This window comes from Phascolarctos cinereus, unplaced genomic scaffold, assembly GCF_003287225.1.
Source record: "Phascolarctos cinereus isolate Bilbo 61053 unplaced genomic scaffold, phaCin_HiC Scaffold_2;HRSCAF=192, whole genome shotgun sequence".
In the NCBI taxonomy this organism is placed as follows: Eukaryota; Metazoa; Chordata; class Mammalia; order Diprotodontia; family Phascolarctidae; genus Phascolarctos; species Phascolarctos cinereus.
In genome coordinates this window covers 300,428,661-300,456,314 of record NW_027555625.1, presented here as the reverse complement: position 1 = coordinate 300,456,314, position 27,654 = coordinate 300,428,661, and the positions used below count along the sequence as shown (strand labels likewise).

The 27,654-nt window shown below is 47.8% G+C and overlaps 1 protein-coding gene across 1 annotated transcript; it reads left to right on the top strand.

Moving 5' to 3' along the window:
- LHX2 (LIM homeobox 2) lies at positions 1-26,665 on the top strand. The gene is made up of 5 exons (XM_020967508.2): positions 1-1,263; positions 4,073-4,275; positions 5,360-5,772; positions 15,795-16,000; positions 25,779-26,665. The coding sequence occupies exons 1-5, from the start codon at positions 1,144-1,146 to the stop codon at positions 26,064-26,066; spliced, it is 1,230 nt and encodes a 409-aa protein (XP_020823167.1). The 5' UTR covers positions 1-1,143; the 3' UTR covers positions 26,067-26,665.
- The last annotated feature ends 989 nt before the right edge of the window (positions 26,666-27,654 follow it).

The following is a 27,654-nucleotide window of genomic DNA, read 5'->3' as shown; positions in this document are numbered from 1 at the left end:
GCTCGCACTTTAAGGGGATTGCTCCAAGCAGGTCCAGGCAGCGGCAGAGATCCCGGCTCCTCCTCCTCTTCTTCTTCCTCCTCCTCCTCTTCCCTCCTACTTCCCTCCTCCTCCCTCGCCATTCATCCTCCTCCCCACCTCCTCTTCTTTTCTCTTGATCTGCTTCGTCCTCCTCCTCTTCCTCCTCCTCCTCCTCGTCCTCGTCCTCCTCCTCCCCTTCCTACCCCTGCTCCTCCCCAGTTACTCAAGCGTCTCTGATCGCCCATCGTAGAGGGCCAGCTACTTTAGATCAGCCAGAGGCACAATAAGCAGAGCAGGGCGCATTTGGAGACGCGGGACACTTGGGGTGGGGGAGAGGGAGTCGCTTTTGGAAAAGGGGCTCATCTTTACCTTCATCCCTTGACTCTCTATCTCTTGCCTGCCTTTCGGTATTCCCTAGCTCCTCCTCTTCCCTCCCCTCCCCCCGGAGAGGCACCGGCAGAGTTTGAGGAGGTAGCCCAGCCTCTCAGACTTTGCGACCTTCTTTCTGGCTTCGCGCAGCGCCCATAGCCGAGGGCTCTGTCCCCTGACCCCTAGGCCAAGCGACAATGCCAGCCGACTGAGGCCGCTCAGAGGGGGCGTTGGCCGTTCTCCTACTCCCTGGGTCTCCGGGCTCTACATCTAACCACCGCTTCCGAGCCTCCCTTTCTCCCCAGTCTCCCACAGCTGTGCCCCTCAGTGACCGAGAGCTTTAGCTATGTAGGTGCCCCGGCCTGGGGCACGTCCGGGAGGGGACTTGGGCAGACCATGCGCAAAGAACCGCTCCCTTCAGCTGGCTGCTCCAAGCGGCGCTGACAGCCCGGGGGGCTGAGGGGAGCTGGGCTTGGGCGGGGCTGGGCTGGGGCGAAGGAGAGCCCAGCCCGGGAGGCGGTGGGAGGAGGGATGCGCCTGGCCCGCTAACATTCCCGAGTGCAGGGCGAACCGACCCCCGGAGGAATTCGGGTCCAGGGTGAGCCCCCAGCACTCGTGGGCCAGCCAGCCGCCTCCCACCTTCCCTCCACCCCCAGCCTCCCGCGGCGCCTCCAGCTCCCTCTCCCGCGTCTCAGCCACAGCCTCCTCCTCGTTTTCCTCCTCTCTCCGGCCCGGGGGCCCGGCCCCGCCGAGATGCTCTTCCACAGCTTGTCGGGCCCCGAAGTGCACGGGGTCATCGACGAAATGGACCGCAGGGCCAAGAGCGAAGCGCCAGCCATCAGCTCAGCCATAGACCGGGGCGAGACGGAGACGGTAGGCGCACGGGCTGAGGAGGAGGGAAAGGGGTGTATGCGGAGGGGAGCGAGGGCAGGACAAGATAGGGAAAAGGGGAGGCTGTGGGGCAAAGGAGGGAGACGATATCAACCCAAATGCTGATTCCAGTACTTCTGCAACCGCCGCCCCCCCCCCCCACTTGCCGAGGACTGCCAACAGGAGAAGGCAGATCAACCACTTCATCCCTGTGTTTGCTTTGAGGGATCCGGGAGGAAAGGGCTTGAGGGGATGGCGCAGAAGGGAAGAGGCTTTGACTGGGAGTAACGATCTCGGGGTTGGAGTGAGTGTGTGGAGAGACGCGGGGCTGGAGATTCCCACACCTACTCCTCTGGGTGCTCTTCGAAGTTTTGGGGAAAGTGAGCTGTGTACTTTCCGGAGCGCCCTTCGCTGGGCCCGGGGTTCAGAAACCCAGGCTGGAGCGGCAAGGAGCCGAGCCCTCAGCAACATTCTCTCACCCCAGGGCGGAGGGCTTTCTGTTGGGCTGCGGCTCCCTCCTAGAAAGGAGATGGAAAACGAGAAAGAAGGACACGAGAGAAAGAAACGCCTAGCATTTCTCCCGATATGGGAGAGCCAGGGGCCCAACTGGGCCCAGGACAAGGACTACCTGCCTCCTTTGGGTGGCATAGGGTGAAAGGGAGGGTAACACCCGCCCTCTTCCCCACCTTGGCGTCCCCCTAGTTTGGTTTGTGCCCAGCGCTCAGCCCTCCTTTAATTCTTGTCCTGGGGCAGCCCGAGGGGCCTTGGTCCTTGTGGCAGCCAGGACCCGGGTTTTGGAGGAAAGAAATAGCCGGCACAATCCGCCGTCAGTTTGTGTCCTCCGCTCGGCTCCAGACTCCGGGCTCAGGGCTCCGGGCTCCGGGCTCCGGACTCCGGGCTGTAGGAGCTTCCCTGGCTTCTTGCCTTTTTTTTTTTCCCCCAGCCCCGCTCCCTTTAGCCTCCAGCCTCCAGCCACTGCGTGGAATCGGAGGGGCAAAACCGGGCTTACTATTCGCGCAGAGGACTGATTACTTCGGGGGCGAGGGCTTCGTTGTCTGTCTTTCGGCGCCTTCTATCCCAGTCTCGGGGGTCTTGGGTTTGGGAGGGTGTGTGTCTGTCAGGGGTGTGTGTGGGGGGTAGACAAGCGCCGGGCGGTTGCCACCTTTCTTCTTTTTCCAGCCCTGGAGGGGGGAGCCCCAAAGTTGGGCGGCAGCGTTTGTAAAGGGCACCCGCCCTTCTCCTTGGGGCCCCAGATGCGGCTTGGGGTTCTGGGCTGGCCCAGGCCGCGGGATCCCAGGGTTTCCGACAGGCCGGCAGGCCCCTTCCCAGTCCCCAGAGCAGGCCAGGCCCAGCGTCCGGCTCGGGCATGACCTTTGGGGAGAGAAAAATAACCTGGCCCAGCTTTGCGATTTCTCTGCGGAGCTATGCCTGGATCTCGGGCAAGGCGGCCTTCTTTTTCCCAGTGCTCATTCTTATTAGACAAAATAAATTAAAAGACTCCACGGGGTAGGGCTGGAGCTGTGGGCCGAGAGAGCGGGGACATTTTGAGGTCTGTCTATTCCTCCTCGCTAGAACTTGTTGCCCCTGGGCACTGGAAGGGGTCTTTTACCGGGCAGAGAGAGCTCTGGGGAAGGAGTTGCGAGTAGCGGACTGTTGTTGGTCACGGAACCGCTGTCGTTGGGGTGACAAACCCCTTAGCCGGCCTCCTGTGAAAGCCGGACCTTTCTGTGGCGGAAAAAGGTCTGATCTGGTAATGTGTGTGTAGGAATGGGTGGGTGAGGAGGAAGGTCCCACGAAGGTGCTGTCTCAGCTATAGGGCCTAGGGATTTGTGGTTCACTTGCAGTAGGAGAAAGCGGGTCAGGCTATATTTCTCCAGGTCCTGGTCTGAATGCAAACGCCCGATTCACATTGGCGATATTAGCCTGACTCCTCTCTATCACCGGACTTCCAAAGCCGTGTGGGGCTCTCTGTATTTTCTCTCTCTCTCTCTCTCTCTCTCTCTCTCTCTCCTCTCTCTCTCTCTCTCTCTCTCTCTCTCTCTCTCTCTCTTTAAATCCAGGGTTGGGGAGAGGGAAGGGAAGAGGAAGAAAAACCGCCCCCAAAAGAGTTTAAGAAAATCAGTCTGGAGATCATGATGTTTCGGGGAACACAAGCTCTTTAAATACCCCCTTTGAAGTCACTCGTGAGACCCAGGAAAAAACATTTTATGGAGGGGGGGTGCTTCACTCCCTCCACTGGTTCCTCTCTTACCCCCTGCCATCCTCCAGTATAGGTCGAGTTAAAGACCCCAGCCCCAAAGCCATCCTGGAGAAAGGGAGGGGGAGGGCGAGCGAAAGAGGGAGGGAGGAAAAGAGAAAGGGAGGGAGAGGGCGACTCTGAGAAAGGGGGGTGAGGGGGAGGAAGGAGAGGGCGAGAGCTAGCGAAGGCGATTGGGAGGGAGAGATCTGGAGTGAGAGGGGAGGAGAGAGACCCAGAGACTGGGACCAGGGCCGAAGAGGAGGCAGAGGTCGCGAGCAAGGCGCCGCTTTGGGGAGTCTGGTTTCACGCCGGTTACGAGGTGGGGGTTGGGGTCCTTTTCACCAGCCCCGGGGTAAAAGTTTCTCTTTCTTTGGGCCCATCGGCCTTACTAAACTGTAGGGTACCTTCCCTCCTTTTGGGGAGACAGTGGAGAAGAGGGCAGCGTTTGGAGCAGGAGCGGTGGTAGGTTGTAGTGAGGAGGCGTGCTCTGCCCCGGGGAGAAAAGATCGGGGTAGCCGCCTTCAGATGACACCGACCCTGGCTTGGACTAACTGTGCCCTCTTTTCCCCACAGACCATGCCGTCCATCAGCAGTGACCGGGCCGCGCTCTGCGCGGGCTGCGGAGGTAAGATCTCCGACCGCTACTACCTACTGGCAGTGGACAAACAGTGGCACATGCGTTGCCTGAAGTGCTGCGAGTGTAAACTCAACCTGGAATCGGAGCTCACCTGCTTCAGCAAGGACGGCAGCATTTACTGCAAGGAAGACTATTACAGGTACCGGAGCTGGCGACCCATCCCTAGCCGAGCGGGGTGAACTCAGCCCGGCCTGAGCTGCCCTGGGGGAGCGGATGTGGGGGATGTTTCTTTCTGAAACGAAAAGGGGGGGGTGGGGATGGACTCCTTAAAGGATGGACAAAGGCAGAGTCCCTCCCTTCCTTGCCCCACTTGGAAGTTTAAATGAAACTAAGAAGAAGCGTCTCCCTTGGCCTCCACTCGCTTCTCCCTTTAGTCTCAGGAGACTGAGGAGTAGGCATCCTCCACCCTTCTTCCCCGCCATATTTGAACTTAGCGTTGGAGGCGATGGGAGATCCTTGGGAAAAGGTTTCCAGAGATTTCTGGATCGATCAGAGTGATTGGGAGCTGCCGGGTGTGGACAGAACAGAAAATAAATTTAGATGGAAAAATCTCTCTCTCTCTCTCCCCCTCCCTCCCTCTCTCCCTCTCTCCCTCTCTCCTCCTCCTCCTCCTCTCTCTTCTCTCTTTTCTCCTCTCTCCTTTCATTTTTCCCTCTCACTTGATGTTTAGGGTCTTCCATTTTGCTGTTATTTTTTTTAAATCATCTTTCTCCTTTTACTTTCTGTTATATTCTCTCCATCTTTCTTTTTCTGGCTCTCTCAAATTCTCTCTTGTTTCAGGGGTCTGTGTTGCTCACTGGCAGTGGCGTGGGAGGTGCTGGGGGAGGGTGGGGGAAGGGCAAGGGCATGTGACAAGTCCCTTGGTCCCCGGTGTTGACAACTTTGAGTAGGGCAGGAGTGGGAGCTAACTGGGGGTTCTCTTGGAGAAACAAGGAGCTTTCTGGTGAAGGCAGGTAAAGATGGGCGTGTTAGGTGTCATAAGGAGAGAGACTGGGGAAAACTAGGACACTTGGTCCAGGGTAGGGAAAGACTCTTGGAACCCAGTACTTTGCAGACTTTAAGGCCTACTTGGTCCCAATAGTCTACTGGATAAGAGTGAAGAATCTGACGTTGGGTGGAACTCGAGGGGAGTGGGGGCGGGGAGCGCGAAGGATTTGATCAGACGGATAAGGAGTAGAGGAAGCCACCTTCCCCAAATAGTTTTCCTTCTCTCCTTACCCCAGGCGGTTCTCTGTGCAACGCTGTGCCCGTTGTCACCTGGGCATCTCAGCATCAGAGATGGTGATGCGCGCCCGGGACCTGGTTTACCATCTCAACTGCTTCACCTGCACCACGTGCAACAAGATGCTGACCACAGGCGACCACTTTGGTGGAATGAAGGATAGTCTGGTCTACTGCCGGCTGCACTTCGAGGCGCTGCTGCAGGGTGACTACCAGGCCCACTTCAACCACGCAGATGTGGCGGCGGCGGCGGCAGCTGCAGCAGCAGCCGCAGCCAAGGGCTCGGGTTTGGGCGCCGGCGGGGCCAACACCTTGGGCCTCCCTTACTACAATGGCGTGGGCACAGTGCAGAAGGGGCGGCCGCGGAAACGCAAGAGCCCAGGGCCTGGGGCGGACCTGGCGGCCTACAATGCAGGTAAGAAGCGCGTTTCCCCGGCTTTCCTAGCCCCCTAGAGGTCTGACTTCCTCGGGGGAGGCGCAGCTCAGTGAAGTGGGGGACAGTAGTTATTGGGAGGGCGAGGGCTCTGTGACTGTGTCTGCTGGTGGGCCTGTCCAGATGGTCCATGACTGCAGTTCCTTAAGACACTCCAACCACCTATTTCCACCTTGCCCCGCCTTGTTCCCGTACCTACTTTAACCCCTTGGGATTAAATGGGACGCGTTAATTTCTTGACCTCCTCACCTTAACTGCCCTTTCGCTTCTGTCCTCTGGGACATGGGTGGGTGGGTGGGGGCTCAGCACCTCAAAGCTATGGGAACTTATTATGAATTGGTCTTGGAAGTTGTTTGGCTTTTGGTCTCCCGCCCCAACCCCCAATCCCCTACCCGAAACCCCCATCATCTGGAAGGAGGGAGTTTGGAAGTGAGGTCATCTGGTTAAGGAGAAAACAGGAGGGGGGACTTTTCATGATTAGTGGGTAAAAGGAGAGAAAAGAAGGGTAGCTGGAACTGAAATCTGGAAGTCAGGCGGAGCTTGTAAATTAGCACTTCCGAGGGCTGGGCTGTGAATTCCCTTTGGTAGCTCGCCTAGGAGGGGGTCACGTTAGCCCGGGCTTCAAGGGCCGGCCCTGGTGAGGGAAGCCAGGTCTGGGAGCTGCAGAGGGCCGGGAAGTTCGGGGGAGCAGGTGCGGGAAGCTGGAGGGGAGGGAGCAGAAAAATGTGGCTAGAGTTGAAAGATGAGGGCCAGAGATGGTAAATTCTCACTTTCGAGGACCAGAAATCCTTTCTGGGGATCTCGCAAGACAACGTAGTATGCTGGCTGCCTGCGGATGCCTGAGCCCCCGCAGGAGCAGCCGGGGCAGGGAGCTGCAGGGGCTCTAAGAGCCTGGCGCCGAGCGGGGGAGCAGGTGCCTGGGCTGGGGGTTAAGGGAGCGAGAAGTCTAGCTGGAGCTGAAATCTGGAAACCCGAAATGTGAAGCTCAAGTTTCCGAGGGCCAAGGACTGATTTTGGTTTTTCGCTTTTGGGGAGTGGGTTGCGGAAGGGAGCGGCAGAGCGGCCGAGGCCCAGGCCACGATGGGGGAGCGCGACTTGGGAGCTGCAGGAGCCAGTGGCAAGCTGAGCGCTGAGCTCGGGAGCAGGTGCCCGGGGTGGAGCGGGGAGGGGTGAAGAGGCCCAGGCTGGGGACTCAGACCTGGAGCCAGGCGAACCTCGAGGCAAGGCCTGGTTAGCGTAAGGCCTGGGAAGGACAGGGTCGAGCTTGGGTGGAGAGAAGCCGAGACTTAGTAAGGCACTAACAAGATAGATGACAGCGAAGGGTCTTCCGGCCCATGCCCGTGAGGGGCAGGGGGGAGGCGACAGAAGACTGTGAGGAGTAGTGGACCACAGGCTGGCAACTGGAGGTGGGGCGGGGGGAGGCGGCGGATTTAAACGTAAGAAATTCGACCTTCCCGATGACCATCTGGTGGTGAAGGCGGAAGGGATCACTTTGCGGGATTTGGCGAATTGGGGGGAGCAAAAGGCTCCAAATCAGTGATGTAGAGAGGGAACCATCCTGTTTCCCATTCTCAACCTCGGCTGGTTTTACCAGCTGCCCCCTCAGCTCAGGCTCCGAGTCTTGCCGCCTCACTCCCCTTGCCCTAAGATCAGCCCCCCGCCGTCTTCACCCGCTCTCCGCGGTACCTGAGAAACCAAAGTGCCGGGAGCACTGAACACTTTTCTCCTACACTGCGGAGCTATTGCCTGGTACTAAGTGGGAACGTATTCCCCGAAATGTGGGACCAGGGAAGCGGTGGGACTGGTCTGATTCCGTACCCCTAGCTCCAGGAACGAACTGCAGGGTGTTGGAGATGGGGAGAGATGGCAAAGGTAGATCCTCAACAGTTCAACTACAACTCCCATTTCTCTAACCCTTTATGGTTTTTAAAGCTCTTCCTTCGCAACGCTAAGATAGGAAGTGCAAGGTTTTATTATCCCCATTTTTGCTCATCAGAAAACAGGTCCGGGGAATAGAAGTGACTCGACCAAAGTCACATAGCTAACAAAAATTGTGACTCGAACCCAGGTTTTCTGGGTGCATCATTCTTTCCGCTCTATGCGTCTCCCCAGTGGAGAATCCCAGAGGTCTCGGTTTAGTCTTCCTACTTTCAGAAGGTACTTCCTTCTCTCTTCCCTAATTTTTGCAGGGCTCGGCCTTTCATTCTGCTCCCCACCTCCCCAACTCCTCCTGCTACCTTCCTTTAGAAGGCAGATGTTGAGGTTCTGAGAACTAGTAAATTAAACCGTCGACATCTGCCTGAGGTATGGACAAGCCCGGAAAGCTTTACGATTCCCCCTGGCTTCCTAAATAGATAGAGTTTATTTGCAATTATTTTTTATTTCGTCTTCGAGATAACCGGCTCCGGGAAGTTTTTGTCTTCCTTCTCTCAGTCTGATGTACAACTGCAAACAAAACTATCTTTTCAGCTATCTTGGACGGTGGGAGGTGGGGGGCGGGGAAGCGGTGTTAAGGCGGGTTTACTTAGATTAAAATGTGATGAAGCACATCTGTATAGATGATCTATGTTCAGCGATGATTTTGAAGCTTTATCACGCCATCGAAGAAATGGAATGGAGAGAAATGGGTTGGACAGTTGGTGGGGTTTTTTTTTAAAGAGGGGGGAGGAGGATGAATTTCGTGTGCCTCTGTTTGAAATATTAAACCCAGAATCAAAATCCGTGAATCTTGAATGCAAAGAACATGGATTTGGAAAATTGAAGGGGGGAGGGGTTGCTTTTTTTTGTTTGAGTGTTATAGGTTTGACTGGGCTTCTTTCTCTCACTGAGCTTGGTGTTTTTCCCTTCTCCGTGAGGATGAAACCTAAGCTGCCTCCTGACTTTCTCAGATAAAACTCAAATCTGTATATGTTTATAAACAGTTCTAAGTATGGACAGGTTGAGGTGGAAGTTAGGACCAGTTACTGAGATCACTATTCCCTTCGGGTGGCGGGTGTGTGTGGTGGTGGGATTTCCCCCCCCCCCCTTTAAGGTAGGTGGGGGCGGGGAGGAGCAATTGGAGCCGCGTTGAGAATTAAATTGTAGAGTAAATGGGAGAGATTTTTTTGCTTCTTCCTCCCACCTCCCCCCCCCCCCCGGCTGGTATCTCAGTGAGGTAGAAGACTGGCTGGCGGGTTTGAGATGTGGATGAAGGCTGACAAGTGGAGAATAGCTTAGAAGGAAGCCAAGACTTCAAAAAGATCTATTCTTCCCCCCCCCCGTCCCTCGTCTCCCTCCCCCCCTCCCTTCTTTCTCGTTTCTTTTTTTTTTCACCCTTAAAGAGTTTGCTGCCCCTGTTGTCGCTCATCCTCCTTCACTTGTTGAAAAGGAATGAGATGCTGGAGGATAGTTTTGAATTTTTGTTTTGTTATCTGGGGGGGGCGGTGGGAGAGGTGGAAGAGGGACTGCTGAATTGATGTTTGAACGTGGGGCCACTTTTCAGTGTTTCCCAGGAAAGCGGCATCTCTGCAGGTCTGCCCTAGACTCCCTCGATTCAGAAGATTTTTCTTTCTGCGTTTTAGTTTCTGTCCCCTTTTGGAGGCCTAATGGTTTAGTGGAAAGACTGCAGAGCTTGGAGTCAGGAGTTTCGGATTGGGATTGGGGCTCTGACATTTCCTTTCTGTGACCTTGGACAAGAAAACCTGTTTTCTTATCTATGAAAAACGGGATACTACTTCCTTGCTTCACGGGAATGTTCTGAGGAAAGTACTTTGTGTCTTACAATGTGATAGAAACGTGAGATGAGTGTTAGTATTATGTCTATTCCTATTTGCATGAAAGAAGCTAAAAAGTACCCAGAAAATGAGTGGGGAGAGATATGACCGTCAGATTAGCAAGGACTCTGAGCAGTCAATGTCTCTCCTCACTCCTAGCGTCAGCCAAAAGCTCATTCGAGTGGTGAAGAGACTTTAGACAGGCAAGTGATTCTGGGAGCTTGGTTTGGAGCAGGAGGCCCTAGTCAAGGAAAGAATGAATTCAGAGAAGCCCAAATATATAGGTTTACCTGGATGATGACACAAGGTCACTTAGTCCAGCAGGGGTCTCATTATGTAGTGGAAAGGGCTGAATTTAGAAAACAGGGACGAGTTAAAATCCAAAAGTTGACACTTACCCAGATGTTATGATTTGTGGGCTAGTCACTTCTTTCTAAGCCTCAGTTTCTTCATTTGTGAAATGAGAAGGGAGGCTCTACCTATTCCCAGGACCATTTGGAAGAAAGTGTTTTGTAAACTTTGTCGATATGGGAGTCCTTAATCCCTACAGGAGCAAATCTAGGGCGAGGTGGCAGCCTGCCTGAAGCTATGGAGATAAATGTATATGTATATATATTATATGTATATGAGGTCCTTGGCCTGTAGTCTGTGTGTGTGTGTGTGTGGGGGGGTCTCCTTAGTTGTCTGAAGCTATCTTGGAAAATCAGGCTGAATGATTCAAATCAAGTGTGATGACCTAAATTTAAATTTGGTCTCTGCTACTTGCTACCTGTGTAATCTTGAGCAAGTCACTTCCCCTCTTTGGTTCTTCATTTCCCTCTATGTAAAAGAGGCTGGGCTAGAATGGTCTCTAAAGTTCCTTTTCAGCTTCACATTTTACGATCCTATAGATCTAACTCTTGTTAGGACCAGGTTTGTCAAGGGCACAGTAGTCCCACTTACCCTTCGGAGTTTGCACAGAAATTCATCAGAAACTCTTCTTTTCTATCTCCCCCCACTGTTCTGATAGTGTGGGTAAAGCATGAAAAAGGGCAGGACCCTTGTGGCCCAGCTCCTCAGAAATCTCTCCAGCTCTCCCCCCTCCCTTTTTCTGGGCCCCAACGCGGGCAGGGGGAAAGGGGCCTGCCTGCGCTCTGGGAGGTGGTGGGGGTTGAGGGGAGGGTTATGGGTTGGGCGATTTTGGCCAGACCCCGGGGGAGGCCAGGAAGAAGAGAGGGAAGGCTGGGGGGTGGAGTTGGTGCTGCTGGTAACCAGAAGGAGAGCCACACCCGGTCCCTTGGGGAGTTCTGAGCCCAGCGCAGCATGGGGTTGGCCTGGACGAGCCGGGGGCTCCAAGGCAGCTCGGGAGCAGCTTGGCGGGCAGACTTTGGGGCCGGGCAAACAGCTCTGGCCGGAAGGCGGTGACTTATTCCTTCCACCACCCCCCTTTTTTTTTGCCTGGCGGCGTAATTACTGATTTGATTCCAATCCATTATTTAGACAATTGAACCTACGATCTCGTCTTTAGTAAAATGAGGCGAAGTCAGATTTGATTACAGGTTCAGTCCCCGCGACAAGAGCTGGAAACCCGATGGGTTAATAACAGATCACGAGTAAATTATTCATGATTTTACGAGCTCTTTAGCTCTATTGAATTGACCTAATTGAGAGGGAAAAAGAAAGCCAAAGCCCTCCCCACCCTTCTCCCATTTACCCACGCTTCCCCCACCCCATCTCCCCCTTCCCCGACCTCTCTCTCCGGCCCAATCTCCCCTTTCCTGAACTAATCCCTCAACTCCCCCTTCCCTTCCTCATTCCATCCCTTCCCCCATCCCCCAGCTTCTCTCCCTGCCCCATTCTCTCTTTACACTGACCTCCTCTCATTCTACTTCCCTTTAACCCCCACTCTCCCTCATACTCTCTTTCCTGGGACTTCAGTCTCGTCTTCCAACTTCAGCATCTATCTGATCTCACGGTTTCCCCACCACCTGCCTGCTTCTTTTCACTCTCTGGATCCCTGACTCACTCCCTCTTAACTACAATCTCCCGATTTTCCTACCTCCCTTCATCCTCTCCTGTACAGTTTTCCCCTGGCTTTTCCCCCAGCCTAGGCCAGGCCTCAGCCAGGCTATCCAGAGCAGCTTCTCTTGCGCCCAAAAAATTATTAATTCTGTTCCACTTTAAAGGTTAGGTAGGTAGTGTCAATAGTATTATGCCCATTTTGCAGATAAGAAAGCTAAGTCTCAAAGAGGATAAATGAATTTGCCAAAAGGTCACATATCAGAGCCAGATCCCTTCTGTTAAACTACACTGCCTCCTTCCCTTTTTCTGAACATCTTGTGTGTAGCAACCAACTGGCAGTTTATCCCTTGTTCACTTTCTTATACCTCCTTAGTATCTTGCCCCTATTCCTATTTCATTCTTGTTCTGTCCATTTCCCCAGTTCCAACTTTTGAGGGGGCCTTGCTCTTCAGGCCCCTCCTACCTCCCTCCTATTCCACTCTGCCCTTCCCTTCCTCAAAGGAGTTTCTTTCCCTTTAGACTACCCAACCCTCCCCCCCACCCCTTCTCCAGGCCTGTCTCAGGAAGGCTCCCAAGGGCACAACGGGCCAGCAAAGGCCCCCAGCAGAGCTCATTAACAGAAGTCCAGGAGGGAGGGAAGGAGAGAAGGAGGGAAAGAGGGGGCACTGTCCTGGGAAGGACTGAGAGAAACCCCTTGAGAACAGGCCTGAGGGAGCAGCTGTGGATGGTTCACTGTTTTCCCTCCTCCCCATTCCCTCCCTTAAAGTCAACCTGGGACTAAGGATAGGCAAAGAGACATATGAAGAGACTCTTTAGACATGAATTTTCAAAATGTGTGTCCTTTTTATGCCAGAAAATTCTGCCCTCTATGGCCCTTGCATACTTATTTGGTGACAAATAAAATAGCATATATTATGAGAGACAGAGCCATATATTGGGAAGCACACTACTGTGCTTTGGACCTGGGTTCAAATCCTGTCTCTTGCTTAGTGACCTAAGGTTATTTATTTCATATCTCTGGGCTTCAGTTTCTTCATCTATGGAATGGGACAATCAGTTGGACTGGATGATTTCTAAGGTTCCTTTGAGCTCAAGATCAAGGTCCAAGGGAATGAGATCTGGCTTAGAGTATCATATATGATATATTAGTTTGTGGCCATGAGCAAGTCCTTTCAGCTCCCTAAACTTCAAATTCCTCATTTGCAAAATGAGGATAACAAATTCTATACTATCCCCATAACAGAAGAATGGAGAAATGGTGAATAGAGGGCTGGACTTGTAGTAAAAAAAAAAAAAGATCCTAGTTCAAATCTCACCTCTGACACTCACTAGTAGAGGGACCTAAGGTGCATCCCTTAACCTATCTGGACCTCAGAACCACACTCTAAGGTTCTAAGTTGTAGATTGGTTGGAATCTGAATTGATAGAGGGAATTCCCACACCAACAAAATCCAGGGTCCCTTTTTGATCAATATGGCCTACCTACCTGCCTCACAGGAGAGAAGCATTTTGTAAATCTTGGAGTGCTATAGAAATGGCAATGATTGTAGAGAAGGCTCCTGGTCAGAAACACACGTGAGCACAATTTTCAAACATCAGGTTGGTAGAGTTTTCAACTTTTTGTCTGAGGTCCACAAAGGCTATGCCCTAGTTCTGCTCCCAAGAGACAGCCTTCACCTCTGACCCCAGCCCACGCCTTCTCTGAGACTTGTTTACTTGTGAGTAAGACTTTAACTCAAACTGCAAAACATATTTCCTGGCATTGTAATTCTGGACAAGTTATTTAACCACTTTGAGCCTCAATGTCATCATCTGTAAAAACAGGAGCACCTCACAAGGCTGTTGTGAGGATCAGATGAGATAATGCATATGAAAGCACTTGGCAAACTTGAAAGTCCTATGTACATATAAACCATTATTCTTAACATTATGAGCTGCTTCCCTTTCTCCCTGTCCTGCCTCTCTTTCATATCACCTGAGATGGGGTACTGAGATCAGTGAGAATAAAAGGAATTATATGTTCCTGAGCTTACCCCTTTTCTCAGGCACCTTGGAGGTAACTGGCAGATTTGGGGTCGAACTTAGGGTTAGGGGAGCTGGGCCAGAGTCCCAGTTCTGACACTTACTAGCTAAGCAATTCACTTTCTGTTCAGAGCTTCAGTTTCCTCATCAGTAAGATGGGAATAATAATGCTTGTACTCTCTACCTCATAAGACCATTGTGAAGAAACGGCTCCAGCTTTGTGAGCCTTAAAACACTATAGGAATGGGAGCTATTATTTCTCTGAAACCACATTTAAGGACTATCCTTTGACTCCTTGTTAAATGGCAGGAACTTGTTTTAAAGGACTAAGCTCCTCCTCCCCTTCCATCCCCCAAATTGCACCCTTGTGTTCTCCCCCTTTCTTTGGCTCTAGTCCCAGGCCTGATCCTAAGGGTTCTCCCAGGTGGCCTATACCCTGAGGAATCTTGGAAGAGGGAGACCCTGCTCAGTGGGTTATGGTGGGGGGAGCCTGTTCTGTAGGCTCTTGGTGGTGGAGCAGGGCTCTTCTCTGAGGATTATTGGCAAAGGGAAGGACTCTGTTCTGTGGGTCCTTGGGGTAGGGGGTACAGAGGACATCCTGCTTTGAGGGCCTATAGTGGGTGGCAGTTGTGACCTGAACCCCCTACCAAGCTATGACCTGGCCTTTTGTGGAAGGAGCTTCTCACTGACTGTGAAAGGATTACTACCTACCCCATTTGGGGTAATAGCTAAGCTTTGTGGAAACCACCGAATTCAGTCCCTAGCTGGAAAGTGTCTAGAGAGTAGGGCACCTCTCTGCTCCTGGCTGAGGAGTGTTTGTGAGCCCAGATCAGTTTCAGGACAGCATGGAAATAGTGAACGAGATGAGGTCTATTAGCTATAGAGAAGCTGGTTCACCCAAGGCTAGGGAAGTTTATCCTTTTCTATGGTAGCTGGTTCCTTTGAAAGGGCCTGAGGTCAGCTCATGACAGAGATGTGATAATAGGAAGGCATGGAAGATGTTCTATATCTGGAGACAGAATATTGGGGTTCAAATCTTGGCTCTGACAAGTCCTAGCTGAATGACTTTGGGCTAATCATTTCTTCTCATGGGACCTCAGTTTCTTCACTTATAAAATTAGAATATTGGATTCAGTAATTGACAAAGTCCCTTCCAGGTCCAAATTCTAAAAGGGAATATATTGCAGGCAGCTTTGTCTAGGTCCCACTCAGAACACAGAAGGAAACTTTATAATGTACATGATTTTAAAAAATAAATTCACTTATATATATATATATATATATATATATATAATTTATTCTGAACTTAGTCAACTAAACAAAACAAAATAAGATGCATGTAATAAGCTCATAAATTCCAAATTATTTGTTTTTTAAAATGTATATTAATCTTGACAAAAATAATTTAAATACCTTGTTTGCTTCCATATTCTTTTCCTGTTCCCTTTTTATTCTGTGTATTTTTGTTACTGCTATTATTATTTTATGTAATTGTTATATATGTATTTTATATTTATATATTTATATATGTATTTGTACATATATTTTAGATTCTCCATTCTTTACTATGAGGCATGTATTTTGAATTGCCAGAAGAATTCAATCTCTGACTCATAAGGATTTATTTTTATGATCAGTCAGGTCTCTTATATTATCCCAAAGCTTCAGATAGACCATAAACATAGGAACACACTATTGAAACTCCACCTGAAGTTCACAAATGCTGATGTAGTAGCAAGAGAACTTAATTTAGCATCCAAGGGCCTGTATTCAAATGCCTGTTCTGCTGCTTTCTAGAGCTGTGATTTGGGGCCAATAACTTCCCCTCTCCAGTCCTCTGTTTCCCCATCTATAAAAGGAAGGGGTTGGACTCTATGCCCTTTGAATCAGCTCTAAATCCTTTGATCTAAGAAGCGATGACCATGAGACCCAGAGGGGCTACTATAGTTTTCCTGTACATTTGTTTAAGGCCTGGAAGGAACAGTGTCAGATTGAAGCTGACTTACAATAGCCTGACATCTCAGGACCTGGATTCTACTCCATTTGGTTGGGGAGTCTAGTGGCTGGGCACTGTTGCAGACTTAGGCTTAGCCTGGGAGGAACCCCCTGGCTCCCTGGACCTTGAAGGACGCAGGCTTCCTCCAGGGAAATGTCTTCTGCCCTAATCTGAGGGCAACATAAGCCTCCTCCTCACTCCACCCTTCACCTCTGAACCTTTCTCCCCTCTAGCACTGAGCTGCAATGAAAATGACGGGGACCATCTGGACAGGGACCAGCAGTACCCCAGCAGCCAGAAGACTAAGAGAATGCGGACCTCCTTCAAACATCACCAGCTGAGGACGATGAAGTCCTATTTTGCTATTAACCATAATCCCGATGCCAAGGACTTGAAACAGCTCGCACAGAAGACCGGTCTTACCAAAAGAGTCCTCCAGGTAAGGGATGGGGGAAGTAATGGGAGGCAGGACCGTGGCTACCTCAGATTAAACAACTGTGCAATGTGATACACAAAACAGCAACCCACAGTAAGTAGTCCTCGGGATGTGTCACACCCGACACATACCAGTGCACACAGCACAGAACACACAATACACCCACAGTGCACGCGCACATATCCAAGCTCATGGGCCTCTGGAGTTTTCCCTGAGATCTCATACACAGGCTCAAGCTTTCCCCGATGTTAAAGGCCAGCTCTGAGGAAGCCCAGGAAGAAATCTTCCCAATAGGTGAAAAACCAGATAAACACAAAAGACAAAGAAGCTCCCGAGAAATCCTTGTCCTGCTCCCTTTGGATCACTTCCTCTAGCATCCTGTTCCTTCCCCCCCCTTTTTTTTTTTTGCTCCCACCTCCTTTCTGTTTTTCTCTGTCTCAGTTTCTCTTTCACCTTGGTCTCTCTGTCATTGGGGTTATTTTGTCCCTTTCTTTATCTATTTCCCACACTCCTCCTTAGGATCATAGGATTTTAGAATTGGAAGATCCTTGAAAGACAATCTAGTCTAATTCTGGAATTTTATAGAGAGGAGAAAGGAGGCCCGAAGAGTAATTCTTCCTGTTTCTCTTCCCTTATGCTATACTCTTCTGTTATCAATCAATTTCTCTTTCCCTGTGTCTTTTGGTCTGGGCTTCGAGGTCCCTCTGAACTCTGAAGAATATAAGATTCCTCCCTCCTCTTTGTTTCTCACTTTAATTCAATCCAAAAAGCATTTTATGTGCCTACAATGTGCAACACACACACACACTTTCTGCCTGTGGTTGCCCTCCTCCGCACGGGTTCTCTGCTCCCTCTCCTCTGTTTTTATCTTTTCAGTCCTTCTTTACTAGAGGCTCCACCCCCACCCCCCACAAGTCTCTGCACTCCGACCTTTTCTCTGTCTCTACTCCTCCCTTTCTCTCCGCGTCTGTCTGCGTCTGTATCTTTATCTCTGTGTTTTGTGTCTTGGGGTCTCTTTCTGTTTCTCAGTATCTCTCTTACTCTTTTGTCCCTGTAACTCTCAGGATTGAGTTTCCTCTAATGTTGATGATTGTAATTATTCATTTAATTTAGCCTTTCCCCTTTTCCCCTACCCTTTCAATCCTCCACCCTACCTTGGTGGTGGGTAGGCTCTCCAGAGAAAGGCAAAAGTGAGTTGAGTTGAGCCAAATGACTCCTTTGCTGAGTTAAGACACTAAGAAAGTTCAGAGACTTCTTTGAATATTTACCCGAAAAAACGAAATAGAAACTTGCATTTGTTTTGTCAATCAGGGGCAGACAGAACATATTTGCCTCCGTGGTGGAAATGAATAATAAATGAGTGTTTCAAAGATTAAAGTGCATTAATTTCTAATGCGCAGCTTTGTAATTTCCGACTGAGGACGAGAAGCGATCGCTGGGATACCTTCTTGGGGAGCGGGTTGGCTATGGGTGCCCCTAAAACAGCTTTCTGCTCAAAGGTTTCCTTCCAGCCAACACAGAGAGGCTCTCGGTCGGGCGCTGGACTTTTCTGCAATTCTTAGGGGAGCTGCGGTCCCGGGGGTAGAGGAGAAGGGTTGTAGAAAGAGACGAAAGCTCAGAGGTTTCAGAGCCCGGGAGAAGGGAGTTTGGGGTCACTAGAGTCTGGAGTTGGGAATAATGGGAGGGAATGACTTAGGAAAGTTTTCCAATTACTCTTTCACACGCTGCCGTAGTGGAAAGAGCGCTGGATCTGCAGTCTGAATGAAGTTCTAATCCGGCTCTCTCCTTAAAAATCTGGGAGACCTTGGGCAACCCAACAAACATTTATTAAATACGTACTAAGTGTAGGGTACTTCTCTTCTCTGGACCCCATTTCCCTCATTTTTAAAATGGAGGATTGTAGTAGGTGGTCTGGATTCTCTGAGTATTGGAGTGTTGGGGGAGATGGAGTCTGGTGACTGAAAGCGGAATCACAGTCAAAAAAGGTTTTTCAATTATTATATGATCGAAGAACTATTTTAAGGGGAGAAGAGAGATGTCACCTGCTTTTCTCCGACTCCCCAGAGATGACTTTGTGACGTCAGCTGAGTGAACTCCCCAAAAGCCAATCCCGAGCTGCTGGGCTTCTTTGCCCCTACAAGGACCTACTTCTATCTCCCTTTTCTGCCTTTGTCTGGGTTCGAGACCACTGACCCTTGACCCATTTCACAAAATCAGCTCTCTGCCTGAGCTCTTACCTCACCTCTTCCTCCGTTCCCTTATGTCCTCCGGGAACTAGGAGTGTTTCACAGAGAGAGAAGGGGGAGAGAAGGGCAAGCGGGAGAGAAAACAGAGACGGAAGCTCGCAGGAGTTGCCCAGGAGACTCGAACAACCGAGTTCAGCTCGGGACAGGATCGTTTAGGATTTTGTTCAAGTTTTCTTCTAGTTTTTTTTTTTTTATTACCCATGCTTAGGAGGGGGAAGGGAATTTGGGAGAGGTAGGGAGTATTTGCTTCACTGATGGAACAGCCCATGGGACACCCACCACCCCTACCACAAGCAGGTGCTCCCAACGTCTCCCAAGGAAGTGGGAAGGATCAATGAGGGGGATGCTAGAGCTTTCAGACTCATCGGGTATCTGTCATTTCCCATGAAGCCTGGGCTTTAAACTGAAGTCACTTCTCTCTGAGCCTTGCTTTCCTTCTTTGTAAAATGAAGAGAGATATATATCCAAGGTTTCTTTCAGCTCTGGCAGTTCTTATTCTATGCTCTAGCATTCTAAATTGTAGACCCATTCCAAACAGATCCTTTCCAGGTCTAACATTCTATGTTTCCACTTTTCTTCCAGCTTTAACAGCCTGCATTCCAAATTCTAATATTCCCTCAGCTAAAGTCCCTTCCTTCCACCTCTAACCATCTATGAGCCATGAACCTTCTGCCACTCAAAGCCCGATCAATGAGCTGCTGTACACAGTAGGTTCAAAATCTATGCCTGGTGTTGATCTGATGAGTTGGTGTCTCCCACTTTGGAGTCTTAAAAGAAAGACTAGGAAAGTTGGAGTCTGTTCATCTCTTCTCCCTCCTCACCTAATCTGGAGGACCAGAAAGGGCATTTGCCCTGTTGCCTGTTGGGAAATGGAGTGAACTTATTCTATTTGATGTCTGTGAGCAACAGTAGGACTAATAGATGGAAGTTTCAGGGAAGTGGATTTCAACCCAAAATAAGGAAGACTTTCTAAAAGTTAAATCTGGTCGCCTCATGAAACAGTGGATTTTCTGTCAGGTGTTCAAACAGATGTTAGATAACCGCTTGTCAAGAGATGTTCAAGGGGACTCATGCTTTAGTTAAGGGTCCCCTTCTGGCTCGAGATCTTGCGATTCTGTGAGTTGCTACTCAGAGCTCAGCTGAGCAGTTACCTTCAAGGATATTTGGCTATGAAGAAGTAGAATCAATGAAATCCCCAGATGTCCAAATTTTCTTTTGACTCATCCTCCTTCCTTAGCCAGCCCCTCTGAGGTGGGAGAAAAGTACAGATTTGAGCTCTTTTTCTCTGACCCTTCTTGACCAATGATGGAAGTAATATTGAGCAGGGAGGTAAAGGAAGAGATCCCAGAGCATCTGGCAATTAGATTCCAGTTGCTCCATTCAACCCTGAGTTATTAGAGCAGGTAATGGCAGAGGGGTGGTGAAATCCCCAAAGCTGAGCAAATGTATCACCAGAATTTTCAGGTGCTGTTCTCTCTTCCCTATAAAGGGCAAATAAGACAAACTCCTTCTTCATAGACTCTACTTTTCTCTGGAGCACTCAATCCAAATTCATTATGCCAATAATCTGGCTTGCCCCTTCTCATAGAATTCAAGGACTATAGAAGTTGTTAAAGATTCTTCCTTAAAATCCTAGAATATTAGAACAAGAAGGGCCTTACAGTATAGGATGTTAGAATACAGTGTTAGGACAGTAGGCCTGAAAGAGCTCTTAGGACATAGACTGTGAAGAGCTTGTAGGAATGTTACCTTAGGAAGGGACATTAGAACATGGAATACCTTAGAGATTAGTATAGACTGTTAGAACACTGACATATAGCATGGAATGTTAGGGTTAGGAGGGACCTAAAAGGTTATTTAATTCAGTTTACTCATTTTACAGTTGAGGAAACTGAAGCCAGGAATGAAGAGGTGACTTACTTGCTCAAGGTAAACCACAAGTTAGTGGCAGAGTCAGACCTTGATAGAATTCATGCCTCCTGACTGTGCACTCCAGTGTTCTTTCCATTATGACATTCCCTCTCCTTCTTGGGCAGACTGGGGCTGTGTCCACCAGCTGCATCCATGCTTAGTCTTGGGCATTTCTTTCAGGGTTGTCTGCTTCCCCTGCAAAAAGGATCTTTTGTTCTTCAGTTGTTTAGTCATGTCTGACTCTTTGTGACCCCATTTGGGCTTTTTTTTTTTTTTGGCTAGGCAGTGGGGTTAAGTGACTTTCCCAGAGTCACACAGCTAATAAGGGTTAAGTGTCTGAGGCTGGATTTGAACTCAGGTCCTCCTGACTCCAAGACCAGAGCTCTATTTACTGTGCCACCTAGCTTCCCCCATTTGGGCTTTTCTTGGCAAAGATACTGGAATGGTTTGCCATTTCCTTGTCCAGCTCATTTTACAGACAAGGAAACTGAGAACAGGCTTAAGTGACTTGCCCAAGGTCACAACAACTAGTAAGTTTCCGAAGCATGATTTGAACTCAGAAAGATGAGTCTTGCTGACTCCAGGTCTGACATGCTGTCCACTTCAACACCTACCTGCCCCAAAGAGATCTTTATTTCTCCCTTTTTAACCCTTCACAAGGCGGAGAAGAGATTTTAAGGAGTAGAGAGCAATGTCGATGTGGAGGTACGTAGATGGGTAATTGCACACTAGTTTATGGACAGAAGCTCAGATGTCAGGATCACATTTATTTGTTCTAGAAGCAGCATGGCATGGTGGAGAGAGAATTTATCTCAGAGTCAGAAAGACCTCAGACACATGCTTGGTTGTGTGACCCTAGGTAAGTCACTTGATCCCTTAGTATTGTAGGCTACTCTTTAAGACTATAAGTTGCAGAAAAGGTGCTGGCCCATATTGGTAGAGGGAATAATATCCTTTTCTAGGAGTTTCTTATGCTAGTAGAATCACAGGTCTTGCTCCTATCCTTCGTTATTTGCTTATTGTGATTTCTAGGTGGTTATATATTAGCACACTTCTTTTGATCAGCTGGAATGTGGTAGGTGTGGGATTTAGCCTCTTGGGTCATGGTCTAATTGCAGAAAGCAATATCCCAGACTGGCATAGAAGTATGTCGGAAAGGCTCTTGGGAAAGAAGAAATCTCCAGCAATTTTGCACAATAACAGCAAAAATAATGGTAATAACATTACTAGTTCACTTTTCCTTAGCACTCTACAGTTTACATATCACTTTCCTCATAATCTCAAGAGGGAGGTAGTCTAAGGATTATTATCCCCATTTTATAGATGAGGAAACTGAGGTTCTGTGAGGAGAAATAAATTGGGTAGGCTTAAAGAGCTAATAAGGAGCATAAGTAAGAAGAGACCATTTCCCAGTCTGCAGGAACATCTCAGGAACCTACCTTCCTCCCCTTTCAGGTCAGTTCCGAAGAAGCCATCATGCTCTCTGCTAGCCATAACTACCTCAGTCTCTGGGAGATCTTTCAGTTGCTGTACTCCATCAGTGAGTCCCTCTGATTCTGTTTTATTTCCTAGACTGAGTTAGTCAGCATCTACAGTGGCAGATTCTTTAATAGTTCTTGGTGATTACTGTTATTATTTTTTATAAAATGGCATTTTTTTTCTTTTCTCCCAAAGGAAGGATGGTTCATTTCCCATTCCAGATCAGGCCAGGTAGTCCCTGTAAACATACACAGATGAATAGCTCAGCTGACCAGTTGTGGATTCTAAGGGCTTAAGCTTTGCCTCTATCATTCTGTGACCTGGGGGTAGTTGATTTAACTCTCTGGCCCTTTATCACCTCAGCTGAAAACTGGGAGAAGTGAACCATAGATCCATCTCATAGAGGTAGTCAATAATAACCATCCCATAGTGGAAAGAATACTAGACTGACAGTCCAGAGGCCAAAAACAGGGTCTATCCCAGTTCAACAACTTTACCATAAGCCCGTGATTTCTCCTCTTTGTGTTTCAATTTTCTCGCCTCATTTTGGAGGCTACATTAGATCATCTCTAAGATTAAATAATCTACAGAGAGCTGAATGCATGCCAAAGATGAACATGACAGTAAGAAGAAACCATCACCCCTAATGATCAGCTTGTATCCCAGAATCCTATTTAGGCTGGTTTAACTTGAAAAGCGTGATTGCTGCTCAAAGACAGTGTAACTGCTTAGACAGAAGGCTAATAATAATTGTATGGGAATCTGAAGCCCAAATTGGTCCAAATATAGGCTGTACTTCCCCCCCTTCCAAATATAGCTTGTTTGAAACTGCAGGGCCAATAATTAGTATAATTTTTAAAAATTTATATGATAAATTAAAAAACTTTTTATATTTTTTCTTTCAAGGAAATCTTATTGTGGGGGTTGTGGCCTATTTGTGGAAGGCCTATATTTGAGCCAGTACCATATCTGGGGAAAAGGTTGTGAAATGACAGTTAATAAGTATGTGAAGCTAAGAGCAGCTAGGTGGTGCAGTAAATAGAGAGCCAGTCCTGGAGTCAAGGGGACCTCAGGTCAAATCCAGCTTCAGACATGTAATTTCTATGTGATCCTGGGCAAGTCACTTAACCCTTCATTTATGCCTCAAAAATAAAAGTGCGAAGCTAATGAAAACAACCATTGGCAATTGTTAGAAAACCTGGCATTCAAAGGCAAAGGACCTTAGGGAAAAGAATTTTAGAACATACAGTGTTAACACTAAGAAATTTTGAACATAGAATATTAAGGATGGAGGGGACCTTGGAGATCATCTAACTCCCCCTTTTTACAGATGGGGCAACTAAGCCTAGAGAGGCAAAATTCTTGCCCCAGGTAATCCAGTAATTTAATGGCAGAACTGGGGCTAGAATCCAAGTATCCTTACTTTTCATTGTAGTACTTTCTTTTTCAGCACTTACTCTCATCGAAAGCCATTGATTTCATGACTTCTGCATGACAGAGCTGTAAAAAAATGTTCACTTCACTGATATGCTCGCTTCCCCAAGGTCCAGAACGGCACCTCTGGGGCAGGCAGGTTAATGTTTGTATATTTTTATTTACAAGGCCCTTGAATATACAAGAAGCATCCTTTGAGTAACAGCAACCTGGAAGGAACTGTTTCCTTGTTTGTTTCTGTAAGGAAACAACCTGTCTGGAAGGCAGGGGTGGAAGTCCAGCCAGGGAGCACCATGAGGACATAAGAAACCACAAGCAGGGGAAGCTAGGTGGTACAGTGGTTAGAGCACTGGCCCTGAAGTCAGGAGGACCTGAGTTCAAATCAGACCTCAGACCAAACAATTGACATTTACTAGCTGTGTGACCCTGGACAAGTCACTTAACCCCAATTGCCAAAAAAACAAAAAAACAAAAACAAAAACACCACAAGTGATGCTGGGGTATGGGACCATCGTTAGATTAAAAGCAAAGGAAAACTCTGAGTGGAACTGAGGTTCGGCTGGGAGTGTTGGCTTCTTCCATAAAAGACAGATATAGCTTTAGAGTCAAAAGATTTGGGCTCCAATTTTGCCTTCCATTCTTAGTAACTACATGATCCTAGGCAAGTCACTTAACTCCTCTGTTCTTCAGCTTCTCCATCTGTATAAGGGGAATAATAATTATACTTTTCCTTCTTACCTCATAAGATAGCTATAAGGAGAGTGCTTTGTGAATCTTAAAATGCTCTAGAAATGTGAGCTGTCTTCATTGTTGCTGTGAAGTCATCATCATATGATCACCACCACCACCATTGCCATCATTCATGCCATGGTTCAGCCCTTGGACATATATATGTAGGAAGGTGGATGGAGGGAGAGAGAGCTTTGTTAAAAGAATCTCTCAAGCCCCCAGATGTGATCAGATAGGATTTTAAAACAAAATCATAATGAAAGCACAATGAACATCACCTTCTTTTGGAAAGGCAACCTCCATATCAAGGGTTTGGGGAACAATAGGGGTCCTAAGAACAAAGATTCACAGTGAACTGGAAAGGAGAGACAAGGGGAAACACTGAATTTCTCTCAATGTCTCACAAAGGTAAAAATAGTCACCAGCATGGATGGAAACAGGAAAACAGACACTGGCATCCTTTCTGAAAGTCCTTGCTTTGTCTCTCCCTTGGTGGGGATGTAGTAGTGGCGGGGAGAGTGGTCATGGTAGAAACGCCCCATAGAAACTTTAAAAAAAAATCTAGACCAGTGATCCCTGACCTTTCTGGAGTTTTCACATCTCAGCATCGTTTATTTTCACTAATTTTCCCCAAAGTATTACATGTGTGTGCTTATAAGTATTTGTTTATATGTGTATGTGTCCAGTTATAATTTTTATGTTTGTCTTTAAACATTTGTTTGTATGTATAGATGTGCATGTACACATGTACATGTATCTATATAACCACACACAGGGATATATGAACATATTCTTTGTGCACATGCAAATGTATATGCAGACACAGTAGAATATCCACATATATGTATATATGTGCATGATGAATATATATCCTCATGCAATACAGGGACAATCTGCATGCATGTGTATGCACTTTATATATGCATATGTATATGTGTAGAGATACCCATGGGTTTGTGTGTATATGTCTATACACAAATACACAGCTACATAGGGATATACATGTACACATACACATGTTTTGGACATGTGTAGGTAGATAAATGTGAATGTGAATGTATATATGCATATAGGTGTCTATACAATATGTACTATGTATGTGGCAATGTGTTTGTATGTGTATTTATGTGTATACACATATAAAAAGTAAATTCAAGCAATATTTTTTTTCAGAGGGTATTTTGAGTATGATGTGCCCTTACCCAAAGATAACTGGAGAGACATGGGGGAGGCTTCTTAGATTCAGGGCCCTTATTCTGCTGAATTCTGTGCATATTCAGATACATATTCTGTTTTATTCACTTCCTCATGATACTGTTCCTCCAACTGCAAGATTTCTTGGGCCTGAATTAGTCAGATAATTGCCTCAACTCACCTCTTCCCTTGGATATTTGGGCCGAATCTACACAGGTGGGCCTGAAGAGCAGCCATGGGCCAAAATCAGGTGGACAGAATTGGGTACAAGCCAGAAAGTTGCTCTTATACAATGCAGCTGACAGAGGCTTAAAAAAAAATGATCCCATGGGAAGCTGGTCGATTGGGTTTCTTTCTTTTTTCTCCCTTTCTCTTCTCCTCTTGTTTCTCTTTTCTCTCTCTTTTTCTCTTTCTCATTATCTTTTATGCTCCTTTCTTCGCTTTTTCTCCCTCCCTCTCTCTTCCTTCCTTCCTTCCTTCCTTCCTTCCTTCCTTCCTTCCTTCCTTCCTTCCTTCCTTCCTTCCTTCCTTCCTTCCTTTCTTCCTTCCTTTTTTCTTTCTTTCTTCTTCCTTCCTTTCTTTCTTTCTTTCTTCCTTCCTTTCTTTCTTCCTTCCTTTCTTTCTTTCTTTCTCTTTCTTTCTTTCTTTCTTTCTTTCTTTCTTTCTTTCTTTCTTTCTTTCTTTCTTTCTTTCTTTCTTTCTTTCTTTCTTTCTTTCTTTCTTTCTTTCTTTCTTTCTTTCTTCATTGCAGACTTGTAAACTCTGGCTGTTCTGTCTAATTGTTTCAGGTCTGGTTTCAGAATGCCAGAGCTAAATTCAGGCGGAACCTTCTACGCCAGGAGAACACAGGGGTGGACAAGACCTCAGACTCCACACTACAGACGGGGACCCCATCGGGCCCAGCCTCAGAGATTTCCAACGCATCCATGAGCCCCTCCAGCACCCCCACCACCCTCACGGACTTGACTAATCCCACAATGCCAACTGTGACATCTGTCTTAACTTCCGTGCCTGGGAGCCTGGAGGGCCATGAGTCCAGGAGTCCTACACAGACAACTCTTACAAACCTTTTCTGATGACGCTTTCCCAATAATTTCTTTAAAAAAGAAATTATCCTTTAGTTGAATTCCAAGTGTATTTTAAATAGAGGCTTTGAGCAACTAACTAACCACATTTTAGGATCTCGCCTGGAAACAGAGGGGGAAAAATGAGTGTTCTGGTAACTACAGAGTGTGGACTGAAAATTAACTTGGAAGATCTATCCGCAACACAACATTTGTGTAACTGTACAGTTTTGTGGACTGACTGAGCAAGGAAAACAAGAATTAATTTAAGTTGGCTAGAGCTTCTTGTATTTCAAAGACTGCCACGTGCCTTATATACTGTTTTATCTACATACTGGATTTCCCATGTCCATTTTCTCTCTTGCCTCCTTTTCTCTCTGTATATTTATGACCAGAGCAAAAATGTTTAAAAAAAAAAGTTTGTTACTTTGAATAGTTCTACAAACAAGCAAACAAAAAACACACAGACACACACACACACACACACACACACACACACACACCCCACACCCCTTCATTGGTTCTGTTGTTGTTTTAGAATTTTAAGGTGGACGTCTGTTCGAATATCAGAATTTGTAAAATCTAACCAGTAATAAAACCACTTATCGAAACTACTGGGTAACTGGCTGCAGTTCAGTCTAGCAAAGATTTCCTGGGACTAATAACCTCCAGCTCAACTGGAAAGTCAGACAGATGGCCTGCAGCCATTCCCTCCAGGGGCTCTGGGGGTTGTATTTCCCAGTCTCTTTTCTCCCTGCCTCCTAGGATGTCTGGGATACATGTAGAGATAGGAAGATTCTCTGCCTGCTGGAGAGCCTGTTTGAAAGAGGACAAGGTATTTTCACTGCCCCAGAATGAAAACATCCAGAGAGGAAATGCGAAGTGGAAAGAGAAATGAGACAGGAGTCAGGAGGTCTGAATTCTAATTCCTCCACTCTGCTACTAACAGGCACGGGGACCTTTGGAAAGTTACTTCCATTCTCGGCAAAAATAAAGGGGTTGAACATATGATCTCCAAAGTCCTTTACAACCTTTAATTTCTGTGTCCTCAGGTCTCTTTGCTAGCTCTGACATTCTGTTGTACAGTCCTCAGTTCTAACATTCTGGGTTCTTGGGATCATTTCAGCCCTAACATTTTCTGTTCTAACATTCTACAGTCTAAGGTCCCTTCCAGTTGTAACAACATTCTGTGACTCTTTGAAGTGTTTTAGGTTCAAAAATTTTCAAGGACACGTCTGCTAAACATTCAACAGAAGGGAAAAAATGTAGTCACTAGGAGCTCCAGGTAATTTTAGATTGGGGTGGGGGGAATTGTGGCAGGAGAAGAAAGACAAAGCACCTAGTCCTATAAGAAATAACACAACCTAGCCACTCTTAAAAAATGAGAAGCAGATAGGAGACCAGCTTGGCAGGGAGAAGTAAGAGATGGGCAGAGCCAAATTTAGTAGGGTGGAAAATATAAAACGGAATGAGATACCAGTAATAATAATTCACATTTCTATAGCATTCGTGTGAGGCAGTTTTGCCTAGTGGCTAGGCAGCTAGCCCTGAAAACAGGAAGACCTGGGTTCCAGTCCCACCTTTTGATGTGTGTGACTCT